We start from the raw sequence: 21,421 nt of genomic DNA on the forward strand, positions 1-21,421 counted from the left end.
TAAGGTGCTGGAACAGGTTGCCTAGTGTTATGATGGATATTCTCATCCCTGGAGATGTCCTGGGCAACCTGATCTAGCTGTGGTGTCCCTGTTCATTGCAGGAAAGTTGGACTAGATGTCCCTTAGAGGCCCTTTCCAACTCTAAGAATTCTATGATTCAATGACTTATTTCAATGGAAAGTACAACAGATAGGAAGAGCACAATAACACTATTGCTTATAGTAAATTCTCAGCTACAAAACGCTATTTGTCTACATTGCCGCTGCCATCAGCTATACGTTTCTGCCAGGAATTAACAACTGCCTGCTTGTCGCACTCCTAACAATCTGCATCAGTGGTGGTGACCCAGTGTTGCTGCTGCTATTGCTGAAAACACAGCACCCACCACCTCACTGTGCTCACATCCACTGTTTGGTCTCCATAAATATTCAGCAAGTGTCGATGAATGTCAATGCCTGTCATTTTTTCCACATGGAGGAGTTGAATGACACACCTTTGCTCCATACACATTTCCATGTCAGGTGTCATTTAGTCACACGTGCTCTTTTTTTTTTTTTTTTTAGTGTTCGCTAGGCGGAAATTATTTACAAGCCTTGAAAACTGGATTACAGTTGCAAAGAATGTCACACTATCTGGTTATAGAAGCCTAGTGCAGGGTAATATTAGCAACACGATGATAAAATATTACAATAGAGACCATTTAAGGTTTTTAAAATGTAACAAAATATTAGAGAGACAGATGGGCTTAATTTTCTATTCATGCAGATGTCATTCCTCAGACCTCCATTCCTCAATTACAAGAAGAACTAGGCAATACATGGTTCAGGGCAGCACACAGCTTTGGCTGTTTGAATACTAGACTAGAACTATGGTATAATCTCCTTAGACCGTGATTCAGTTCCAGTAAGCTTTTGATATTCGCTGTCAGTGGAAACCAATCGGAATCTTAACACTTGAAAATCACATTTGTCTTTTGTAATTACCCTCTGTTAAAAAATGAACATAACACATTTGTGTATGTCCTGCTACACACATATGCTCATATAAAAAGACTTCAGTAAAATCAATTTGCTTTACTTGTTATTAAATGTTGAGACATTATTATGAGACACATGGGCTTATTATGTGAATAACTGAGCAGTAATAACAAGCAGTAGTTAGTTATCTGAAACATTAAATGTAGATCAATACCTGTAATGATTAGAGTAAATGCTTCATAGCCTTTTAACTGTAGGGATTTTCTGATCTCAAAAGCATGTGAACTAGAGTGAAGATGCAGCCTTTATCCTAATTACTTCATTGTGAGTGACATGAGAACCAGATCCAAAATCAACGTATGAACTGGAAAGAATTCAGATTCTGAGATATCTCAAGCTAGAGTAGGTTTAACTGCTTTAAGAGAAAAGTATTTGCTTATGGCATGAACACATTCACACCTGTTGTTGGAAGTTTCCAGTAATTCAACTAATTTATCACAATAAGTGTTAATACTTTATTCCTTTTTCTGCTAATCCCATTTTCTGTTTTATTTAAACTGACTGCAAGATCTTTACAGAGCTTAGAGCCCTGTTGGGCTTTAAAGATTATGTCAGTTTTCAGTATTTTTATAACTAGAGCTCACATTCTGCTGGTTATTCTAGAAACCTGTTTAAAACCACTGCAATCAAGCACTGACCATTTTCTGAAGCAGGGTCAGTGGAAATGTTTTGTTGAAAGAAAAGATAATTTATTAATAATTGGACTTCTGGTTGAATGCATTTGTAAACAAATATCCATGTTGTATCATATGCATTAAGGGATCTGTTTAAAAACTACAGTTATTAAGGTGGAGGCAACTTTTTTTCACCATGGACCAAAACTTTGTTTAACTTCACTTTTATTGAGCTCTTGCAGGAGGCAAGGCTCAGTTTCATTTTAACTATGAGCCTGTTGTGGCTCATAGTACTGCTTGGAGCAGCCCAACAGATCCCCAAATCATCAGTTTGAATTTTAGGCAGATTTTGGTTTTAGCCCTTAACTATACACAAGATTAACTTTTCTGAAAAGAGGAAGATCATTTTTGATCCTCTGCTGGTCTGGTTTCTGCATGAGTTCATCCTCTGCACCTCAGTCTGGACCTCAGGTTGCAGAAAGAACCATGGCACCTCCTGGATTTGCATTACTAACCTAGTCCTGCCTAACAAAACCTGTTTTCTGGTGATCATTGATTGATCCTGCTCACTCCCTGGTCCCCAACATCCTTTGGTCACCTTGCTCATATAAAATCTACTGAGCATAAGAAGCTGTGCTAGCCCTGACAGCTTTAGGGCACCTCTTATCCAGTGTATCAAAACACAGACTTTTATCTGTGCAACATTATTAAATATTATTAAATATTCTCCCTGGAGTGGCATGAACCCAATACAGCCAACTGCTTTGGAGGATATTGAATTTTTTCCCCCATAATGGAAGTGTCCTTATATCTCTCTCGGGGTTTTATGCTACCCAGACTGATGAGGTCATTTCTTTAAAAAAGAATCTCATTGCAACAACATTTGAAATAAAAGAAATGAAAGTTGTTTTTTAAGAGTAATAACATTTTAATTCAAGCATTAAAATCTACTGCTCCCAGCACTGAGTCACTTAGTCATTCAGGATTTCTACTAAAGTCAGTGTGGGGGTTTCGTTCGTAGAATACATGCCCCCAGTCATATCTAAACATAAATTAAGTGATTTAGTTTTCATGGAGGAAAAAAAAAACAGAACATGGAAGAAAGGAACTGATTTGATTTTAAATAAACATGAGATGACAGTTGTCTGAAATGCCGTAATTAAAGTACTGTGTCACTGCTGGAGAGAAGAGTAGGCTCTTTGTCAATCCCTGTAAACCTAGACCATGTGTTATTCCATAGCCTTGCTGTGATTCCACACATTTAATTAATGTTTGAGTCAGAGAAATGGGACTTAATGGACTGATAAAAATCCAATAATAATTGCACAGGTTCTGTATTATGACATCACAAAATTCCAGCCAAGAATATTTGAGTATCCCAGTCACAGGGTGCTTTACATTTAGTAGTTTTATAGCCCCTCAGATCTCCTTTAAATAGTCTTAATTAGCCTTAAAATCAAGGTGCTCAAAATGACGAGCCTTCTGTGTTGCAAAAGTGTCAGAAAAAAGTTCTGGGCAGGTGTTCAAAGTAGTGTACTCCTGGGTAGTGTCTTCAGCATCAGTCTCTCTGCTAATTAAAAGTCTTGAGATGAAAAATTCCCTCTTCTCCACAGACATATTTTATAATATTAGCACTCAGTGCTATACACTATCAAAGCAGTGTATGCATGCTATCTAATATCTCCTAATTAACTCACATATCATCTCCTATTAAAAAAAAAGTAATCTAAAATTAATGACATACAGTATCACCGGCTTTTGTACAATGCATGCAAATGCAACTTTCAGGTCTTACAGGAAGCATGGGTAAGATGCAATTCCTTTCTGAAGTCTGATGCACACATTGTCATGTCTAACTTTCAATGGAAAGGAAATGAACAGTGATGAGAATGATATATACATGGTTATCAACTCAGAACAGAATGCATGCGCAAACATCAGCATGGGTAAAGGAGAACCTACAACTTCCTGAGGCAGCGTTCTCAGTTCCTTAATGAGGTGCTCACCAATTACATGGGTTTCCCACAGATTTTGCTCTCCAGATTGGTAGAATGCATGAGAAATGAGTAAAGTCTGTCGTTTTGGTATCCATCGAAGCTCTCTTCCATGTGAAGAAGTGGTTAATTTGTCATTTCACACTCAAAAAGGCATGAAAGGCAAAACGGAGGGGGTTAGCTGGAAGAGGAGGAGGGGGGAGGGCTGTGACTTATGAGAAAAGACAGTAGGCCTGATTTTGAGCTTGTGTTTGTTGCTGCTCCTATCAGGAATAAATTCAGTGAAACCGTGATGATGTCAAATAGACAAGAATAAGGAGAGGGTTTTTTGTTTATGTGAAAAGATTTACACTGTTACAACCAAAATACAAACTGAGGCACAAGGAACACTTTACAAATGGAATCATAGTACATAGCATATTTCTAACTTACAAGATTTATTTACACATGGACATCTCTTGTTTTATTTATTTATAATAAAAGTATCAATTCCAACAAGGCAAATTTTCAACTTAAAAATACATAAGACCTTTGGGAGAAAATCCCAAAGAATACACACATCTGAGGAATGTCAGCTCTGTGTCAAGAGCACTGGTCTCAGCTACTAAACATCTTCCCTCATCGTCTTTTGTTTTAGCATTCTTGTTGTCTTTTATTTTTCTTTTCCTTTGCGTAAAATGAGGCTAGCAAAGGGCCAGAGATACAGCCAGTGAATATTTAGAGATATGAGAGAGGCACAGGCAGGAATCCCATTATTTGTTAATAGGATTTGGGCACATACCTCCCACACACCACTTAGGAAATTTACTCCCAAGCATCTCAGTGGCAGTTTCAATTAGAGTCAACATTTCATTTCGGCAGATGGACTGCAAACTGATGGCTATCAAACTCAAATGAATAAGGCTTGATAATTTCCCTCTCCTAAACTATGATTATGCTTTCATTTTTATTTTTTTTTTTAAATGGGAAAAATCAATGTTGTCCCTAAGCCAGTACTTAATTTGATTTTTTGCTGAGCCTCTATGTGCTAGCAAACCCCAACCCATGTGACTGTATAGAAGCCCAATGGGTAAATTAGTGGGTATTTTTGCAGATCTGTCACACATTTCTACCATGCTTCTTATTAAGAAAGATGCCAAAGAACTACGAATACATCTGCCCTCTCCTGAAATGGAGCCATGTCTGGGATGGAACGTGGCAGCAGATATTAACATGGGAACATGGATACTAAATCCTATGTGAAAATTATGCAGAAAGTGGAGAACACAGCTCATGTAGCCTCAGGCTATCCAGAAATTAGCTCAAAGTGTACATCTTTTCTTTTTAATGAATGCATTTGGAATTATTGCCTGGTGGGTGGTTCTCCAATAAGGTATCAAACCCCATTGTACAGTCATGTACAAATTAATAGCAATAATGAGATATTTCAATAAGAAGCAGTACTAATTCATAGGCAAGATGCACAAAAAAAACAAAACACAGTATTTTTTTCATGGAAAGTGTCCTTTCTTTAAATAGTGTTTGCAAACTATGTGGATGGTGGCCTGGCTGGCTCATGATGCCTTCGGTTTCGCTTTTTTTTCATCTCCTGCACATGCTTCCATTTGGCACCACCTTTGTTTCGCTGTCGCCGTTTCTCCCGGTGCCACATCTGTTCACAATACTCATCCAGGCTAAAGCTGGGGCTGCTGACGAGCTGGATATAGTCCTTGTACCTCAGCCGGGACTCTGTCAGCAAATCCCTCACCCGACCCTCCTCATCCTCAGTTTTCTGGGTGCTTTCCATTTGCCCATTCTCAATGACATTTAAATTCAGCTTCACAATGGTGTGGATGAAGGTGTGCTCCTGGGCTTTGCAGAAATAGGCTCCTGCATCCCTCCTTTGCAAGCTGCGGATCAGCAGCCCATGCTCTGTTTTGATGATCCTTTCATCTGCCTTCAGCTGTGGGGTTGGACAGAAAAGAGTGTGATACACTAATGTCATCAGCAAACACAGAACACATATTCAGTGCAATACAGAAGTGGAGGCAAGGTAGGGTTTGATACAAAGCACACCCATCCCATGATGAGATCCTCCAATTTCTGAGTTTCTGCTACTTACTGTATCACCTGCATCAGTGACATTTCAGCATGCAATATTAAAAGATACATGCTGTACAGCTGAAAGGATGGACAGTAGCACTCATAACCAGAATGCAATAGATAGGATTCTCCATGGAAGAGCAGCTGTGTAACACCATAAATCTCATTTGTTTTTTAACTTTTTTTCTTTTTTTTTCTGAAGTGTCTGTAATAATTCCAGTAAAGGAGGGTGCTTGTATACCTGGAATAATCTGAGATATTATTGCATTGAAAATAACTAGCACTGCTGATTTTTAAAATGAAATGCTTCAATATTCTGATCAACCCAATCTAGCTGTAGATGTCTCTGTTTGTTGCAGGGGAGCTAGACTTGATGACCTTTAAAGGTCCCTTCCAATTCAAATAATTCTGTGAGTCTGAATCTCTGATTCTATAATAAAAAATAATTTTTATTTTCATCAGCTGCAATTTATAAAAGGAAGCCAATCCTATCTTTGACTCACTGGGACATGATTAAAAGTTCCCAGTGAGTTTAGACAACAACAACCCAGTGCAATTCTTTCATCATTTTGACGTTAAGATCTGTGAAGAAGAACCTTACAGGGGGGAAAACAGAAAAAAAAGAAAAAAAAAAGAGCTCAAGACTGTTAATGTGGACATGCAGTTTCATTTACAAATGCAAGTATTTCCAAGAACGTAACACAGTATGACATGTTATAAAATAAGGTGCCCCTTAGAGTAATAACACTGTAAGTTAAGTGCTATATCTGTGATCTGAAAATGATTTCCAAAATAACCTAACTCTGAGCTAAGCTAAACTAGTGAAATAAAATAAATAAATAACATGAAAAACAGGATGGGGCACCGGGCACAGAAGTATTTTTGCAGCTGGGGAACACAGAAGATAAGTGCTTTGCCAAAGATCATATGAAGATTAGTATCAGAGGTAGAGGCTGAAAGCAGAGCTCTAACTCCCAGTGTCCAACACCTTTGAAAACGATTGTGTTCCACCAGAGCTTTCGCCACTCGATGTGCTGCTGCCGCACAGAGGCTGCAACACACAACTACACCAAAGATGCCACTTGCTCATCCTGCAGCAAAACCAGAGCCCTGAGCACAGCCTCAGCGCTGCCGGTGGTATTGTAATAATGTAGAAAAACTCCATAAGACTGAGAACTGGATTTAAAAACCAGGGTGGGGGCAGACAGAACCAACACAGAATCTGGAAAATTTCCCAGAGTGCACATCTGACCCTCCAGCAAACTTCAGAGGATGAAGATCATGGAGGCATAAAGATGACTAAATTAGATTTATTCACAGTGGGTAAGCTACATACTGTTTCTTTATGTAAAAAATCTGCACATGATTCTCTCCTCTATTCCATGGGAAAAAATGTATTTATACATATGATTTTCCATCTGTTATGATTCTAACTCAGTGGTACTTTTTCATAACAGGGTCTCTCGGAGCAAAGAGAAGGCTGAAATGACCTCCCAAGGCTTTTTGCTTTTCTATTTTCTAATATTCTATTATAAGAAATCTGGAAGGATTAAAGACTGAGAGACTATTTCAAGATAGGCAGAAAAAGTAATACACGTGTATCTAAATGAGACATCCACACAGTAAGAATTTTCTGTGCAAGCCTGCATCAGCTACAACTATCTTCAGTAATCTTCAGTTTAGATAGGTAGGTAGGCAGGAGGTAGATATGTAAGTAAGTAGACAGATATAGGCCTGTGAGCACCACTGATTTGACTGCATCAGAGAGAAAAAAATCAAATACTATGAAAGCCAGTATCAGAACAAAGCTCTGGCTGCCTATTCCTGTGGCCAAGTATTGTTTGGCCCCTGTCACCAGCTGATGGTGCTGGGTCTACCCCGAGCTTTAGATCCTTTGTTTGTAAATTGGATATAATCATGCCTACTGGCACCAGCAGGGTGGAATCATGCTAATTTCTGAAAATTCCTGGAAAACAGATTATTTTATGACAACAGGTGCTGCATGAGCACAAGCCATTTTTGATTTACTACACTGAGTTTCAAGCAGAGAAATCATGGTCAAGACAGAAGAGCAGACATAGAACATAGAAGGGAGACAAACCAGAATAGAACATTTTTCCACCCAGAGAAGCTACAGCATAGAGCAGAGACTTCAATTTTATCAGATGGTTATATATATTCCAAGTAAATGTACTCTCCTTACAGTTACAGTAAAAGCAGGAGCATAAAAGGCATAAATGAATCCAAGGACAAGTAGTTGTAGGCAGAAATATGTCTAGGGCAGGTGATTCTTTGTGGTGCTTCACTCCAGAAAGAGAAGCAGGAGCAGCAGCCAGGAGAAAGTAATTGGATTGGCTGTTGAAATATAGCAAGGAAGCAACTCTTTTTTTTGTCCAGACTTCTTATCAACAATGGAAAATCCTACAGATCTCTACTTGAGGAATTTAAAGAAAAAGATGGAAAAGTGAAGATAATTGGAAGACATTTGGGTTTCATAAAGCTCTGTGCAAAGACCCAGTTCCCACATTGTCTGAGTGAAAACAGGATGGATCTCTTTGAGCTCAGGGCTCAATGCAATTGCAGCAGTAGCATCTGCCTGTCGTGGCTCTGCCAGTATTGTAGTCTAGAGTGCCTTGACAGCTGTGCACCTCCTACACTTGGAAGTGCTCCAGCTGGCTCTTTTAGCTGGCTGGGCGCCAGGCCAGAGAGCTCTTGATTGTGCTTTGCCTATTTGCAATGAGAGGAAGCCAGAATAATGGTAGATCTAGACTTGAAAATATGACTGGACCCCCAAGTACAGCACCCTGCTACTCGTGACTGTTTACCATTTGTGTAGTGGCCGTCCCTTTCAAGTTGTAAATGTATTAACTGATGGAGTTGTGCCCCACTGCATTGGGATACTGTACAGAAAGCTAAGAGTCTGAATTGGTTATGTCCCTTAATCCCAGCCCATCAGGAATCCTATTTTTAATGAAGCAGCATTCTTACACAGTGTCCTATGTTAACCTTGGATATTGATTTATGGTGACTGTCACCTTCTTCTCTGGGCCTTCACTTTCATTCCTTTCTTATCCTCTGGTAGGATGAAATTAGGGCTCTGATTTCACACGTATTGAGCAACACTTCATTATTGTTTTCCCTCTCACTTCTCTTTTTGGTATCCTGTTTATGTTGTTTTACCCATAAGTTCAGAACTTTTTCTGTCTTTCCTCTCTACTTTTTCCCCCACAGGGCTCTGGAGTTTCATAAACACCTGGCATTTCATTACTTGGTAGTAGATCTTTAACCTTTCGCTTGAATGCTTAATGTGCTCTTTGGTTTCTGAGCTGTAGATGTAAAACATATTTTATTAAATTTTAAGAAGGGTAAAAAACTAGTTAGATAAAATACATCATTTTATTTCTGTCAACTCTGGATCCATTTTTTCCCCCCAGATATGTTATAATCAATAGCTCTTCTTAAATATTTATAAGTAGGGTTTAGCAATTCAGAAGCACAAAGGCTTTGTTCATAAAAGCTTGCTGACATGCTTAAATTTGAGCATACAATAAAAATTAAACAGGAGATAAATAGTTTTGTTCAATAGGGAACCAGTTGTAAACCACAAAAATGAAGCAATTGATTACTATTAACTTACTTTTCTTAGTGGATTTTCTTAGCAGATTTTTGACCGTATTTTGATGGTAAATTGTATATGGTAAACAGTTTTCTTGAAACCACACTAAATGAAGTATAGCACATGCTATATATACTGGCAATATTTGACAAAGGAAAAAATATTTCCATGTAAATCAAATACTCAATTTTCACAAACTGATTTAACAATAGAGGAAAAACAGGCATTGCCAATAATGATGGCAAATCTTTAAACAATCAGTAAGTTGGAAAACAACCAAGGATTTGAAAGTGCTGTGGCACCAGTTTAGGTCAATGCCTTTTGTCCTTTGCTAATGATGTGTTTAGATAGCTCCCTCTTTACAAATAATTCACATGTCAACTCCTTCACAGTTAAAACACTGCACCTGTCTGGGAGAAGAAAGTGGCTTCAAAGCCTGCCTTCCCTCATTAATCACCATGTAAAAAAATGTTCGAGGTAAAGCTGGTGTAATCATGGGTTAGCAGCAATCCCTGAACTAATTGAAAGGAGGAGAAAGGAAAGTAAGGAACATTTGCTGAGAATTCACATTTGACTTTGTTTTCCTATTGTATTCCTTATCCTTACCATTTGACTGGAAATAACCATTACTGTTTTTGCTGGAATCATTATTTTATGTAACTTTGTTTCTCTTTTCCTAGTAAACTGATCATGTAATTCCAACACAGCTGAGCTGTTGATTTTTCACTTTTTTTTTTTTTTTTTTAAATCTCATTTTATTTACTTAGAAGCCACAGAAAAAAATGATGAGGGTGCTGTTGGTACAATGACAAGGTGGAAACATGACTCCTATTATGCTCAAGGTGATGTTAACTTCTCATTCTAAGACTAATTTTTAGACTCTTATTCTCCAGTATATTCAAATCAAAGCAGAAATATTACTTTATATAGCAGTTCAGAGTAAAATCTTTTTTCTCCATTAGGAAACTGTCAAAAATATTAGTCCTACTTAAAAATCTCAAGGTATTATAAAAAAAAAAAAAAGCCAAGCAAATGAGTCATAATAAAATAAAATAGTGAAAGCTTGAGAGTTATAATTAGTCCCTAGTCTGCAGAATAAATTTATTTTCTCTCTCTCTTAATCTGTTTCTTATCAACCCAAGGTTTAAGTGTACATCTGCTGCACAAACACTGAACTTTATTCCTCTGACAGAAGGTACTACTGGAAACTCACATCTTGGTGCCTGTTCACTTCCTTACTCAGCTATTGTTTGACTTCTAGGCTTTAAGGCTGGCAATGAATCTATGGCCTTTTACCACAAGATACTGCTGAGCAAATGTGTGTCACAATGAAACTCACAATCATCATGATGCAAAAATCTCCAGCCGTACAAAGATACGGAAACTTATGTCTCATTCACCAATATATGCCCACTAAGGTCAAGTGAACAGGACACAGATCCTGAATAACCTGAAAAACAGCTTAGTCTGGCTAAAATGTGGAATGGAAACATTGTTTCAGTGGGTAGCCAAGCCACACTCTTGTGCCCCACTAGATGTCTTGTCCAAGGGTGGGTCACACTCGTGTACCTGCCAAAACATCAGATGGTTGTTAAGCTGGGTCTGTCAGCAAAAACACAGCCCAGTTGGTGGGGTAGAGATATGAGAAAGAGTGAGAACTGCTGAAGAAGAAGATGGAAGTTTTTCTGCATTTGGTGGATCTATTTTCATCCCCAGTTATGAAAAGAGGAGGAAAGAGAGAGCTAAAAGTGATCCATGTCTATTCTGTCACTTCAGACCATATGGTTTGCTCTGTCCCCCGCGTGGAAGCACAGCAGCTTGGCAGGCCTGGAGCCCCAGGAGGCTCGGAGTGATGGCCAGCCTAAAGCAGGAGGTCTAATAGTTTCCAGAGCCACAGGGCACCAAAACTAATGGCTTTGCAGGGAGTCCTGCACTTGTTTTTCTAGTCCTGACACCTATTATATACCTAATACATAGGAATTCCAGGAAAAATAAATAAATATCAGAGTTTAAGCTTCAGGAAACTACAGCACTTTAAGACATTATGAATAAATGGCATTCCTTACTTTTTTTTTTTATTGAACTCCAGTTGCCTAAATGCTCTCCTTCATCTCAGTGACTAACCTTGCAAGCACAGGAACAAACATGATCAATTGCGTGAGTAGCACTAAACACAAAAGCACTAGATATTTGACTCCTGACCTTAAAACAGCCCCAAACTACAGGGAAATGTACTCCCACTGGCAGCAAAATGACCTGGTGACAGCTCCTGTACCACAGGAGATCCTGTCCCTCCCCACAGGTTGCTGTGGCTGGAAGTCACACTCTGAACCATGACCCACAGGGTGAAATGTCAGAGACATCCTGCTGGGCCCAGTGCTTCCCATCTAGTCTGGATTTTGCTCTTTTCCTTCCCTCAGGAAGCTGTAGTACATGTCAGGGGTAGTGCGTAGCTGTCTATTTGCAAAGCAAGGCTTAAAGACTTGCTGAGACATTGCAGTTACAGCCCTGGAACTAAAAGTCCGTAACCTAAGTTCCAGGTGCACAGAGTCATTTGCAAAGCATGGTATCGTCATCACAATAAGTTACACCGCTAAGACACGCATTGAAATAATGCACAGTGTTATTTGAGAAATCTGCTGCAGGAAGGGAGAGAGAGCAGAAAATATAATTGTAATGGGAAAAGTTATGGCGAGGCACTGGCTGAGCAAAGATCAAGCTACACATTAAATATGACTACCCTGTTGTTGTCACATATGTTATTTCAGTCAAACTGAAGTATTTTTTTGTAAAGAAAGTAAATTACTATGACTATCTTTGAATTTTTCAGGAAGTCTCCAAATTAAATTCTAATACCAATGAGCTCATTTCCACTGATAAGCTAGATTTCAAATTAGAAAAACTGAAAACCTTAATCTAAAGATGCCCAAATTAAAAAGGGCTTAACATTTTAACCTGCAAATGCTCTCACTGCTTCCAACAGGAGACTTCTTAGCATTTCTACAGATTAGGTCTTTTATTTAGACAGCCATCTCTGAAATTAGGAATTCAACTTTGGGTACATGCATTTGAAAACATTATATTCACAGATGAATATCTTTACTTAAAAAAGATCTTTTTTTTTCATTTTCTTCTAAAAATGAAATGTCTCAACATGGCGATTTGAAGTGTACAAGATGAGTTTGCTCAGGATGAGTTCCTCTGGCAAAAATTAAGCAAAAGTAATGGCTGTACACTGTCTTTAAGTGATCTGATCCTGTAATTGTCAATGTGTACATATGCATTTATGCAAGCTGTAGTCTTCAAAGACTGAAAAATATATATATATATATATATGTGTATATATATATAAATAAACTAACAAAACCACCCCAAGGAGTTCCGGAACATGTGCTCCAACTTTTATTTTATCAAAGCTTGATCACAGAAACACTGCTATGGCTTTAGGGACAATATGTGGTAAGAAGCTATTTGCCTACTGTTAGCATTTATAATGTAGAAAATCTGTCTGCAGATTTCTTCTTCAAATTTTCTTCTAAATTTGCCTCAAAGGTTAATCTAGCCTTTTAGCAAAGCTTTACTTTTCTCATACAAACAGATGTCAGACTGTTTACACTGAGCAAGCCCAGTAAACATTGCTGTGGAAGGCTGCTAATGTGCAAAGATGTATGCTGTGTGTGCTTGCTGGAGAACCAAATGCCATCACACATATGCACACATTCCCATATTCCCTCTCTAGGTCACATCCTTGGCAAGTTGGGCACTTCTGCAGCATTGGAATTTCACTGTCTGACTTAGCAGTATTTGGAGAAATGTGGGAAGTAGGGGTACAAGCATTGTCATAATGAACATTTTAGAAATAGGAATAGTGGCAAAAAATGATATAACCTTAAATTAAGCTATGTTATATAGGCTTATAGCCTGCTATGACTTTGTTCAAAAGTCAGTTTGACCTGAAGTTTGCTCTACAATCACACAAAAGAGAACGATAACATGAACTCAGCTTCCCGACTTTCAGGTGCGTACCCGACCCTGTGATTTAGGAGAAAATCCACTGATCTTATTTTTTCTAAATTGACATGGGTAAAAGTCAGAAGCAGATCTTCGTAAGAAGCTTTCATAAATTCAAAGTACTTCTTGTGATACAGAAATATTACATTCTTCACAGAGACTTTTTCAAGTAAAGTTTGTAGCTCTGAGGACACATGCTATAGATGTAATAAATTACTTCAAAAACTTGATATAGTCTCTACAAAACTCGACATAAGTTACTGTTCAGAATAACAATAATATATACATATATAAAGTACCTCCTTAAATGCATTTTAAAATGAGTCTTCAACACATGGTTAGAATTAAGCAAATACTTTACTCATTTCTCTGATCAAATATGTAATTTCATTTGCAAACGTCTGCCTTAGGGAAGTTGAGCACTGAGTCTTCTGTACAAGACACTTAAAGGTAAATCAATTAAAGCACAAACCATGAATGCCCATAGCTCTTTAAAGGCTGATACACTTCTAGCTGGGTTTTCACTTCAACCATCTGTGGCTGAGTATGGTTGGCCTGATAATCAAAAGACCACAATTTCTTTCCAAGTGTGGAGAGTAATGGAGGTTAGAGATGGTATTTCAAACCAGTAATCTCCTTCCTTTGATATTCAGTGCATTTTGTGGGAAGCGTGTCTATAAATTAATGAGATATTTATTCTCAATAGAGGAAAGAATCTTTGCCAATCCAAAGCACGAGTAATAGAAGAGATGTAAACCTGAAAGCACTGCTGCATCATAATCAAGATACAGACTTGTGTTTTGTGTCTCACCTGGAGACAAATCAGAGGTGCCTTATATCCCCACACTCTTGCAACCTGGGCCAAGTCTCCACTTTGAGATGGCCTCCTCTCTGGACACCTCCTTCCATGCTACAGGCAATGCTTAGGGATAATGATATTGAGTCAGCTCTCACCCAGAATGGATGCTCCCATGAGAACCTTCCCTCACCTGCATCCCCCCAGCTTTCTACACTCAGAAAACCTCATGGAACAAGTTATCACTAAGAGCGAAAGACTGGTTGTGTATCTGATAGTTCCTCTCATTTAAATTAATTTTGTCTCAGATGAACATTTAACAGAGAAGCGTGTCTAATACCCAGGAGGAGCTCATTTGAAAGGGCAGTTTTTTTCCCATTTCCTTCCCTGTTGCCATGGTTGCAATCACAGCAGTATTTGGCCTCAGTCACAAAACCATTCATGTACGAGAAAGGCTGTGAAGGTCTGAAATTCACTCAAACCCAGTCCAGATCAGTCCCAGTCTGTTGACCTTTTGTAGGAGGGCCCCTTTGTCATTAGCTCAGGACATTGTTCAAAGGGCCAAGGAGGGACTTGGAGGTTTTTCCAGGACTTCTCCACCAGTGAGGACTACAAAACTGCCTCCTGCAGGAATTAAGGGCCAAATCTCATTTCCACTTTCAGTGGAAGGCTCAGTTTTTTAACTTGACATCTCTGCTTCAGCACAGAGTACCATTCCAGAAAAATCTTCACACTCAACAAGAAAAAAGAAAAACAAAAAAGCTCTTAACTGCACAATGTATCCCTTCTCAGGGGAGACAGCAAGCCATACAAGGAAATTCTTAGCTGCAGTGCTTAACACAGTAAGGGAAAGCAGACAGACACTGAATGGAATAGAGATTTAATTAAAGCAGAGGGTTTTGCACATACTTTTACCTGTGGAAGTAGTTGAGCTAATTACTGAACAAAAAGGCTTTATTTATTTTTAGTACTTTCAGGGTTGTTTTTTATCACTGATAAAAGCCTAATTACTCTTCTTTCTTTTCTTCTCTCTCTCTCTCTCTCTCTCTTTCTTTCTTTCTTTAATGGAAGGAGCATGGAAGTCAAAATAAGCATCTAAATCTGCTTATGATCCAGTGCAAATGGCTTTTCTCTTCCCCACTGCATGCCCCAAATGGTGATACCAGAATGCTATGTGATACCTAAGGTGAGGCAAGGAAAAGTAAAACATCAGCTAATTCCAGTAACTCCTGCCTTTCAATGCTCAGCTGAATTCTCTATAGAGGAAACTTGCCTTGATGACTATAACTTACCTCTTCTCGATGCTCTTCTCCAGTGCGTTGAATATACCACCTAATAGAGGCTTGCTGGGACTTAGGAATACATTCCAGAAAAGTTGAATTAAATTCAATGCCAAAAATCACCTTTTCATCAGCAGTTTCATGACTAATGCCTGGAAAGCAAACATGGTACAGGAGATTAACCCTGACCTGGTTTTTAAAGCAATGGGAAAATAGCCTGATTCAGAACAGATGCTATAAGAGTGAGTGAATTATAAAAAAGCAAAAGGAAACTTAACTTTTAGCTTAAACTATAACTATGAGGATTTAGGGGCAGCTGCTAACCTTCCTCCAGTGCAACTGTTTTTTAAGGAGGTCAATAAAATCTATATCGTGAGCTTGCTCCATTTTAAAGTGGAGGCTTTCACATTTGAGAAATTTAAAATCTGACCTGTATTTTTCCTTTATGTAATGCAACCAGTAAACATGAGAGAGATGGAACAACTGATAAAGGTAGATTGTAAGGTCTGGTTTGTTCCTCCTAAACACTTTAAAGGAATTGCAGGTTAAAGTCAAGTTTGCCTCTCTTTACCACAGTTTGAAATTCCACGTTAACATGTTTCAGACCAAACACTGAAGTACACAAGCAGATCTGCATTCTTTCTTGACAGTTGGTAGACCTGAGCATTTCTAATCTCTACAAGTCTATCTCTCTTTCCTTATTCATGTCTTATCTGCCTTATCATCAGACAAAAGCTGTTTCTTACGCCCTGCAAATAATACAGAGGAAGGTGACAGCACTGGAGTCTCCTAAATCAAAAGTTATCTCAACAATAAAATGGATATAGTTTTGGATTGATTTTTTTTTTTTTCTATATAGTACAAACATGTATGAGTGCAACAGAAATTCAAGCTCTCTGCATTAAATACTTTTCTTTCATTTCACTGTGCCACAGAGATTTCTGTAGAGCCAAATAATTTCATGCAGCCAATGCAGTCTCTGGGACAGAATCTTACACAGTGGAGAACTGAATTTAAATAGGTTTTTGGGCCATAATGTTAATTATCACAAACAGCATAAATAAGCCAAGAGCCTGAAGTGGCACAGGTCAACTTTATGGTTTTATGACACACAGGAGTTGTCCCCAGCTGGGTAAAATTTCTGTTGGGTTTGCTATATCATAGCAAAGGATTAATACCAATTTACATGTAAAGACATTTTGCACTGTCTAGGAAAATTGTCTCTTCCAGTATCTCGTTATCCTTCCAGGAAACTATGACATTGTCAACTGTACCGCTATTTGTAAAGCAGAAAGTGAAGAAATTCTGGCCTTTGGGAATGAACAGGAGTTTTGCCATTTACTTTAATGGAAATGAGACTTTTTTTTACTATGTCTGCATGTACACATGTACAGTCAGAGTCCTCTATACTGTGCAGCAGACTTAGGCTTTGATCCTGTGGTGAGCAGCTCTGATTTCTGCAGGGGCTCATGCCGAGATCTGCGGCAGGCATCCAGCACCACCACAGCATGAAAGTCACCAAAGATCAGTAGAAAGTGGTGGCTTTTCCCAAATCAAAATTTGAGCGCAACGATACCATCAATACTGTTTTGACTGGGTTGTTCACTTTAATAAGTGACTATGAGAGCTCCAGACAAACCCAAACTTGGTTTTGAATGCTTTTCATTTATTTTACGCTGCCACAGAGATCACTGCATAACCTCAGGATTTCATACTGACAGTGCACACAGCAAGGGAACTGCTGCAGCTGCCAAAGGAGCAAGCCAGACTTCTTGGCATCTGAGAAGAGGGTGTGGGAAAAAGAGGGGGGAGCTGACAGGAGGGAGTGTAAGCTCTTGTTAATAACAGGAGTACTTAAGCAGCCGCGGAGAGAGGAAGTGGCTGCTTTCACAGCCGGAGTTGGGTCTTGGGACTTGCATCCATGTGGGTGAAGGGGAGAAGAAAGTGTGTTCTGCTGTCATATCTGAGGGCTTCCCTGTGAGATTATCTCCCCTATTTCTGTATTAACAGAAGTGCTGGTGGCTGCTCGGGGTGATGTTTGCGACATTTTTCTTCCCCAGGTTGGGTACTGGAGATGGTGGCCCACAGGGGATCCATGGGTACTGACCTGACTTGGCTCTGCTCTAACTGTCCTGGCTCTACGAGTTTAAGTGTGGGTTGAGAAATGTATCTGAAGCACAGTAAAGACAGCTATTTTAATGATCCAAAATACTCACTGTCTTCCACATCCCAGCATTGTGTGACAGGGTCTCCATATTTGACATCTTGCCTTCTGGCTCTCCTATGGGAAAAGCATGAAAACTTGTAGCACTTCAGGCATAATTGCTGGAATTCAACAGCAAAATACAGAGGAGTTCAGCAGATGTGGAGGCGCATTGCTCCCACCCTACTGCTGCCAATTACAGTCTTAACTAAAACCAGCTTCACCCTCAAAGCGGCATGTGGCCTAGAGAGATTTGTACAATTGACATCAAGAGAAAGGGCCTGTGATTTGGGAAAACCACTGGGAGGGAAAGGGGAGGAAAAAAACAAAAGAGAGAAAAAGGTCTTCCTAGAATAAATAATGTGCCATATAGTGAGAGGAAAAACCTGCTTTAAGAGTCTAGTTAAACTTGCTCTAATAGTCTATTCCAGATACGGGTGTCCTGGTGGGTGGACAGTATTGTAAATGTCTGGAAAAACCTTTAATGCTCTATGCCATGAAAAAGATCTAAGCTCCAGCAAGTCATAATAAAACTTGAGCCCAGCATCAGCCCAAGATGATACTGGCCAGTAAATCAACCACTAAAATGAAGGTAGAAAACTTATATTTTACTTTGGTGACTAAATAAATAAATAAATAAATAAATAAATAAATAAGCTAAATCTGACTGTCTTTCATCTCTATGGATTGAAAAAGAGCTTAAGTCAATGATCTGAGACCATATCACAGTAAACTTGCTCAGTAATGTCTGTGTGTTACTTAAACTCATTGTGATTTTTTGTAATAATATTTTAAAAAAGACAACTTTTCATCTGTAGATGATTGCATTTATCACCCAAGAGGTATAAACATAAGTTTTTAATTTTTCAGTAGAACAGTTGGAGACCCAGGGAGGAACTCCCTGTCTCATGGCGACACTGAAGCAAGACCTCACATCTACAGAGTGATGCCTCAGCAGGAGAATGGCTTCCCAAGGCCAAGCTGTGGTAAAATCTGTAGGCAAAGGCTGCTCAGCAGAAGACAAATATCCAACTGTTCTACTGGAGGATTCCCAAGGCTAGTCAGACATCCCTTGTTTTGGAGTTACAGACTTCTGGCCTACTCACCAAACCCACCAAATGAACATCTGTTGAAAAGTGTGGACCATCAATCTCTGTGTCCCGGCCCACCTCAGGCTTCAGCAAGCCTCACGAGTGACTAATTTTGCAGTGAGCCTGAACACTTGCTTTTCTCCTTTCATTTATGCTTCTCTGAATTGAGTTTGCTTTGGCTTTGAGGGAAAACACATAAAGTTCCTTGACACCATGACACAATAACCCATGACTCATTAACTTCAATGCTTTGTCTAATTGCTCAGGTTCCAGTGCTGCAGCCCCTGAGGAAGAAAGTCTCGTTCCAGAGCCTGAGCTCAGCCTGCAACCTCTGACCCTCTCTACAAGAATTACTGTCAGGAAGACTTCATGCAAAGAGGAGTGAGGATGCTGTGGACTCCAGTTCAATGAGCCAGGTCAGAACTCTGGCTAAATCAACTAAAATTCCGCAGGCACCTCCCAGGCTGAGCCAACAGCTTTGGTACTGCACCACCAGAGCCTGCAGCATGCTTTTCTTCCATGCAGATCCATGCTGCTGCCCTAGATGATGTGGACAGAAAGTTCAGATATAGCTTCTGTCACTGTGGAAAAGCTGCTTCTGGCATGGCACAGTTGCACTGCTTAAATCTCTGTCTCCCTCTCAAGGCTCAGACCACAAATACAACTTGAGAGGGTGAGCTGCTTTATTAGAGTTAGTTAAATCAGATAGGAAAAGTTTGTTTAGATCACGGAGCTAAATGCATTTCTTTTACTGAGTTGACTGCACTTCGTTACTGATCACTCTAGAATACTAGACTGATAGTAAGGCAAACTGCTTTATAAATACAGTTGTGCACTGTACAAAAAGCAAAAGTTTAAGAGAGGTTCTCATGTCTCTCTTCCACTATCACAACGTGGTACTCGACTTGAGTATCTAATGCATTAAAGCATTCAGCATAAAAAAGGGAAGTGTTGGATTTATTATTTTAGTTGAAGAAGTCAAGTCACTGCCACACACACTTAAACAATGCTATGTTGTTTTCACTTCTCTTCGAGAAGAAAATGTGAAACATGGCCAGAGTTTGATCAAATTTTAAGGCTAATGACATGGTGGGTTAAAGTAGTTAAAAGAAAAACTTAATTACAAAAAGTGGTACATTCTTACTGCGAACCTCTACAATTCTTGCAAGCAACAAGATCTTTTACAGCATGTGGTACTTTTTTCTTACCTTTTAGAAGTGGGGGCGTATCTGGAACAGGAGTTTCCATCCCAGGCACAGTATGGGTCTCTGGCAAGGCAGCAGTCTGCACAAGCCTTCCCATACGTGTGACATCTGTGCAGAGAGAGCTGAACCAATCCATCCCTGGAACCAATGTACAATTGTTGCTGCAAATCAGGCAAAGCAAATGAATTAGGATCGTTCTCCAAGTAGCCTGGTTCTTTGTCAGTGCCACGCTTGCAGACTTTCAGCCTTGCCGCAGATTTTTAAAAAAGAGAATTTTTCCTGTACTGTAAACTGTTTCTCAGGGCTCAAGAGTGAACTAGGCAGTACCCAGCAAACCCTAACGACAAAGGCACTGCTGTCTTGGAAAGACATCAGCACTCAACACCCTTACATTTTTGGCTTTGTGCTGTGTCAAAAGTAAAACCAAAGAAGCAGTGCATGGTGAGAGGGGCTTATAAACACGTGTGTTTTTTGTTTTTTTTTAAAGGGGCTGGCTAGCCATGATGTCATGAATCTAGGAACTAGAGATGACTTTGTGTGAATAAAATATCATCTTCCACTTCTGATAGTTAGGTAGTACGGGGACAATATTATTCACCTCTTCCCGGTGTGTGACTGGATAGCTAATTGAGACAAGGGTGGTCCAAGTGCTTATTGCTGAGCCAGAGCTGGCTCAATGCTATACTTCCAGCTGGCTTGCCACCTTTTTTTCCGGGAAGACAGGACCCAGCTGTTCTCTGCGTGCCTGCATGGCAAAATACCTCCTGTATCTGGCACACAGTGCCGAAGCCACCTCCGTGGATGCCTCCCAAGCTTACACACAGCCATCTCAGAGCTTGGAGCTGCCCTGAAGCCCTTTCCCATAGGGAGGGTCCCAGCTGGGACTGGACCCACCAGGAGGGACCACCCCGATTCAGATTTAGAGGGGGGCCTGTTTGCAGGCTTTGCGCATACAATGTTAAGTAGAATGAGGCCCTGAGCTCTCTTGACTGCTAATACATAAAAATAACAACAATAATACTACTAATAATTTATTGCTAGATTGTAAAGAGACAAGTATTTCTAGTGTTCAGAAAACAAATGTGCAGTGAGTTCATTCACAAATCCCACAACCATATGACTAAAGATTTGTTTCCATGAATAATTACTAGCTTGGGTACACAAATTACTGTTTGTAAGCAAATGTGAATTAGGCAGGGAAACAAGCTCTAACATGTCCCCTTCTTTCCAGACAAGTTTTAAGAGTTACCCATGGAAAGTTTGGCCAATAAGTAACAGAGGACACCTAAAAAATAACAAGCTTACTGCTCAGTGTATCATATATCCTGCAGTAGTTAAATGCATTTGTGATTACCTGCTTCTGAGAAATCTCCATGGTTGAGATAAATGAAGGGTGCTGAAAAACAAATTAGGAAAGTGCATTAGTTCACACCTTCCTTATTGTTAATAAAATGAGAACAGAACTTAACATTTCTGAAAGGTATATAAAATT

General features: G+C 39.4%; 1 protein-coding gene across 4 annotated transcripts in view; it reads right to left on the reverse strand.

Moving 5' to 3' along the window:
* Positions 1-544: 544 nt before the first annotated feature.
* SEMA3D (semaphorin 3D) overlaps positions 545-21,421 on the reverse strand; it is a 148,599-nt gene continuing 127,722 nt past the window's right edge. For 3 of the 4 annotated variants that reach the window (XM_010715144.3, XM_010715211.3, XM_019616732.2), the window contains 5 exons: positions 21,284-21,325; positions 19,933-20,090; positions 17,647-17,711; positions 15,443-15,582; positions 545-5,587 (listed from right to left, as the gene is read on the reverse strand). In XM_010715144.3, coding sequence (XP_010713446.1) covers positions 5,174-5,587; positions 15,443-15,582; positions 17,647-17,711; positions 19,933-20,090; positions 21,284-21,325 — 819 coding nt within the window. In that variant the 3' untranslated portion in view covers positions 545-5,173. Of the gene's footprint in view, positions 5,588-15,121; positions 15,332-15,442; positions 15,583-17,646; positions 17,712-19,932; positions 20,091-21,283; positions 21,326-21,421 lie in introns of those variants that run through there. The other variant, XM_031552749.1, reaches the window with a different exon arrangement.

Source organism: Meleagris gallopavo, chromosome 1 (genome assembly GCF_000146605.3).
Source record: "Meleagris gallopavo isolate NT-WF06-2002-E0010 breed Aviagen turkey brand Nicholas breeding stock chromosome 1, Turkey_5.1, whole genome shotgun sequence".
Lineage (NCBI taxonomy): Eukaryota > Metazoa > Chordata > Aves > Galliformes > Phasianidae > Meleagris > Meleagris gallopavo.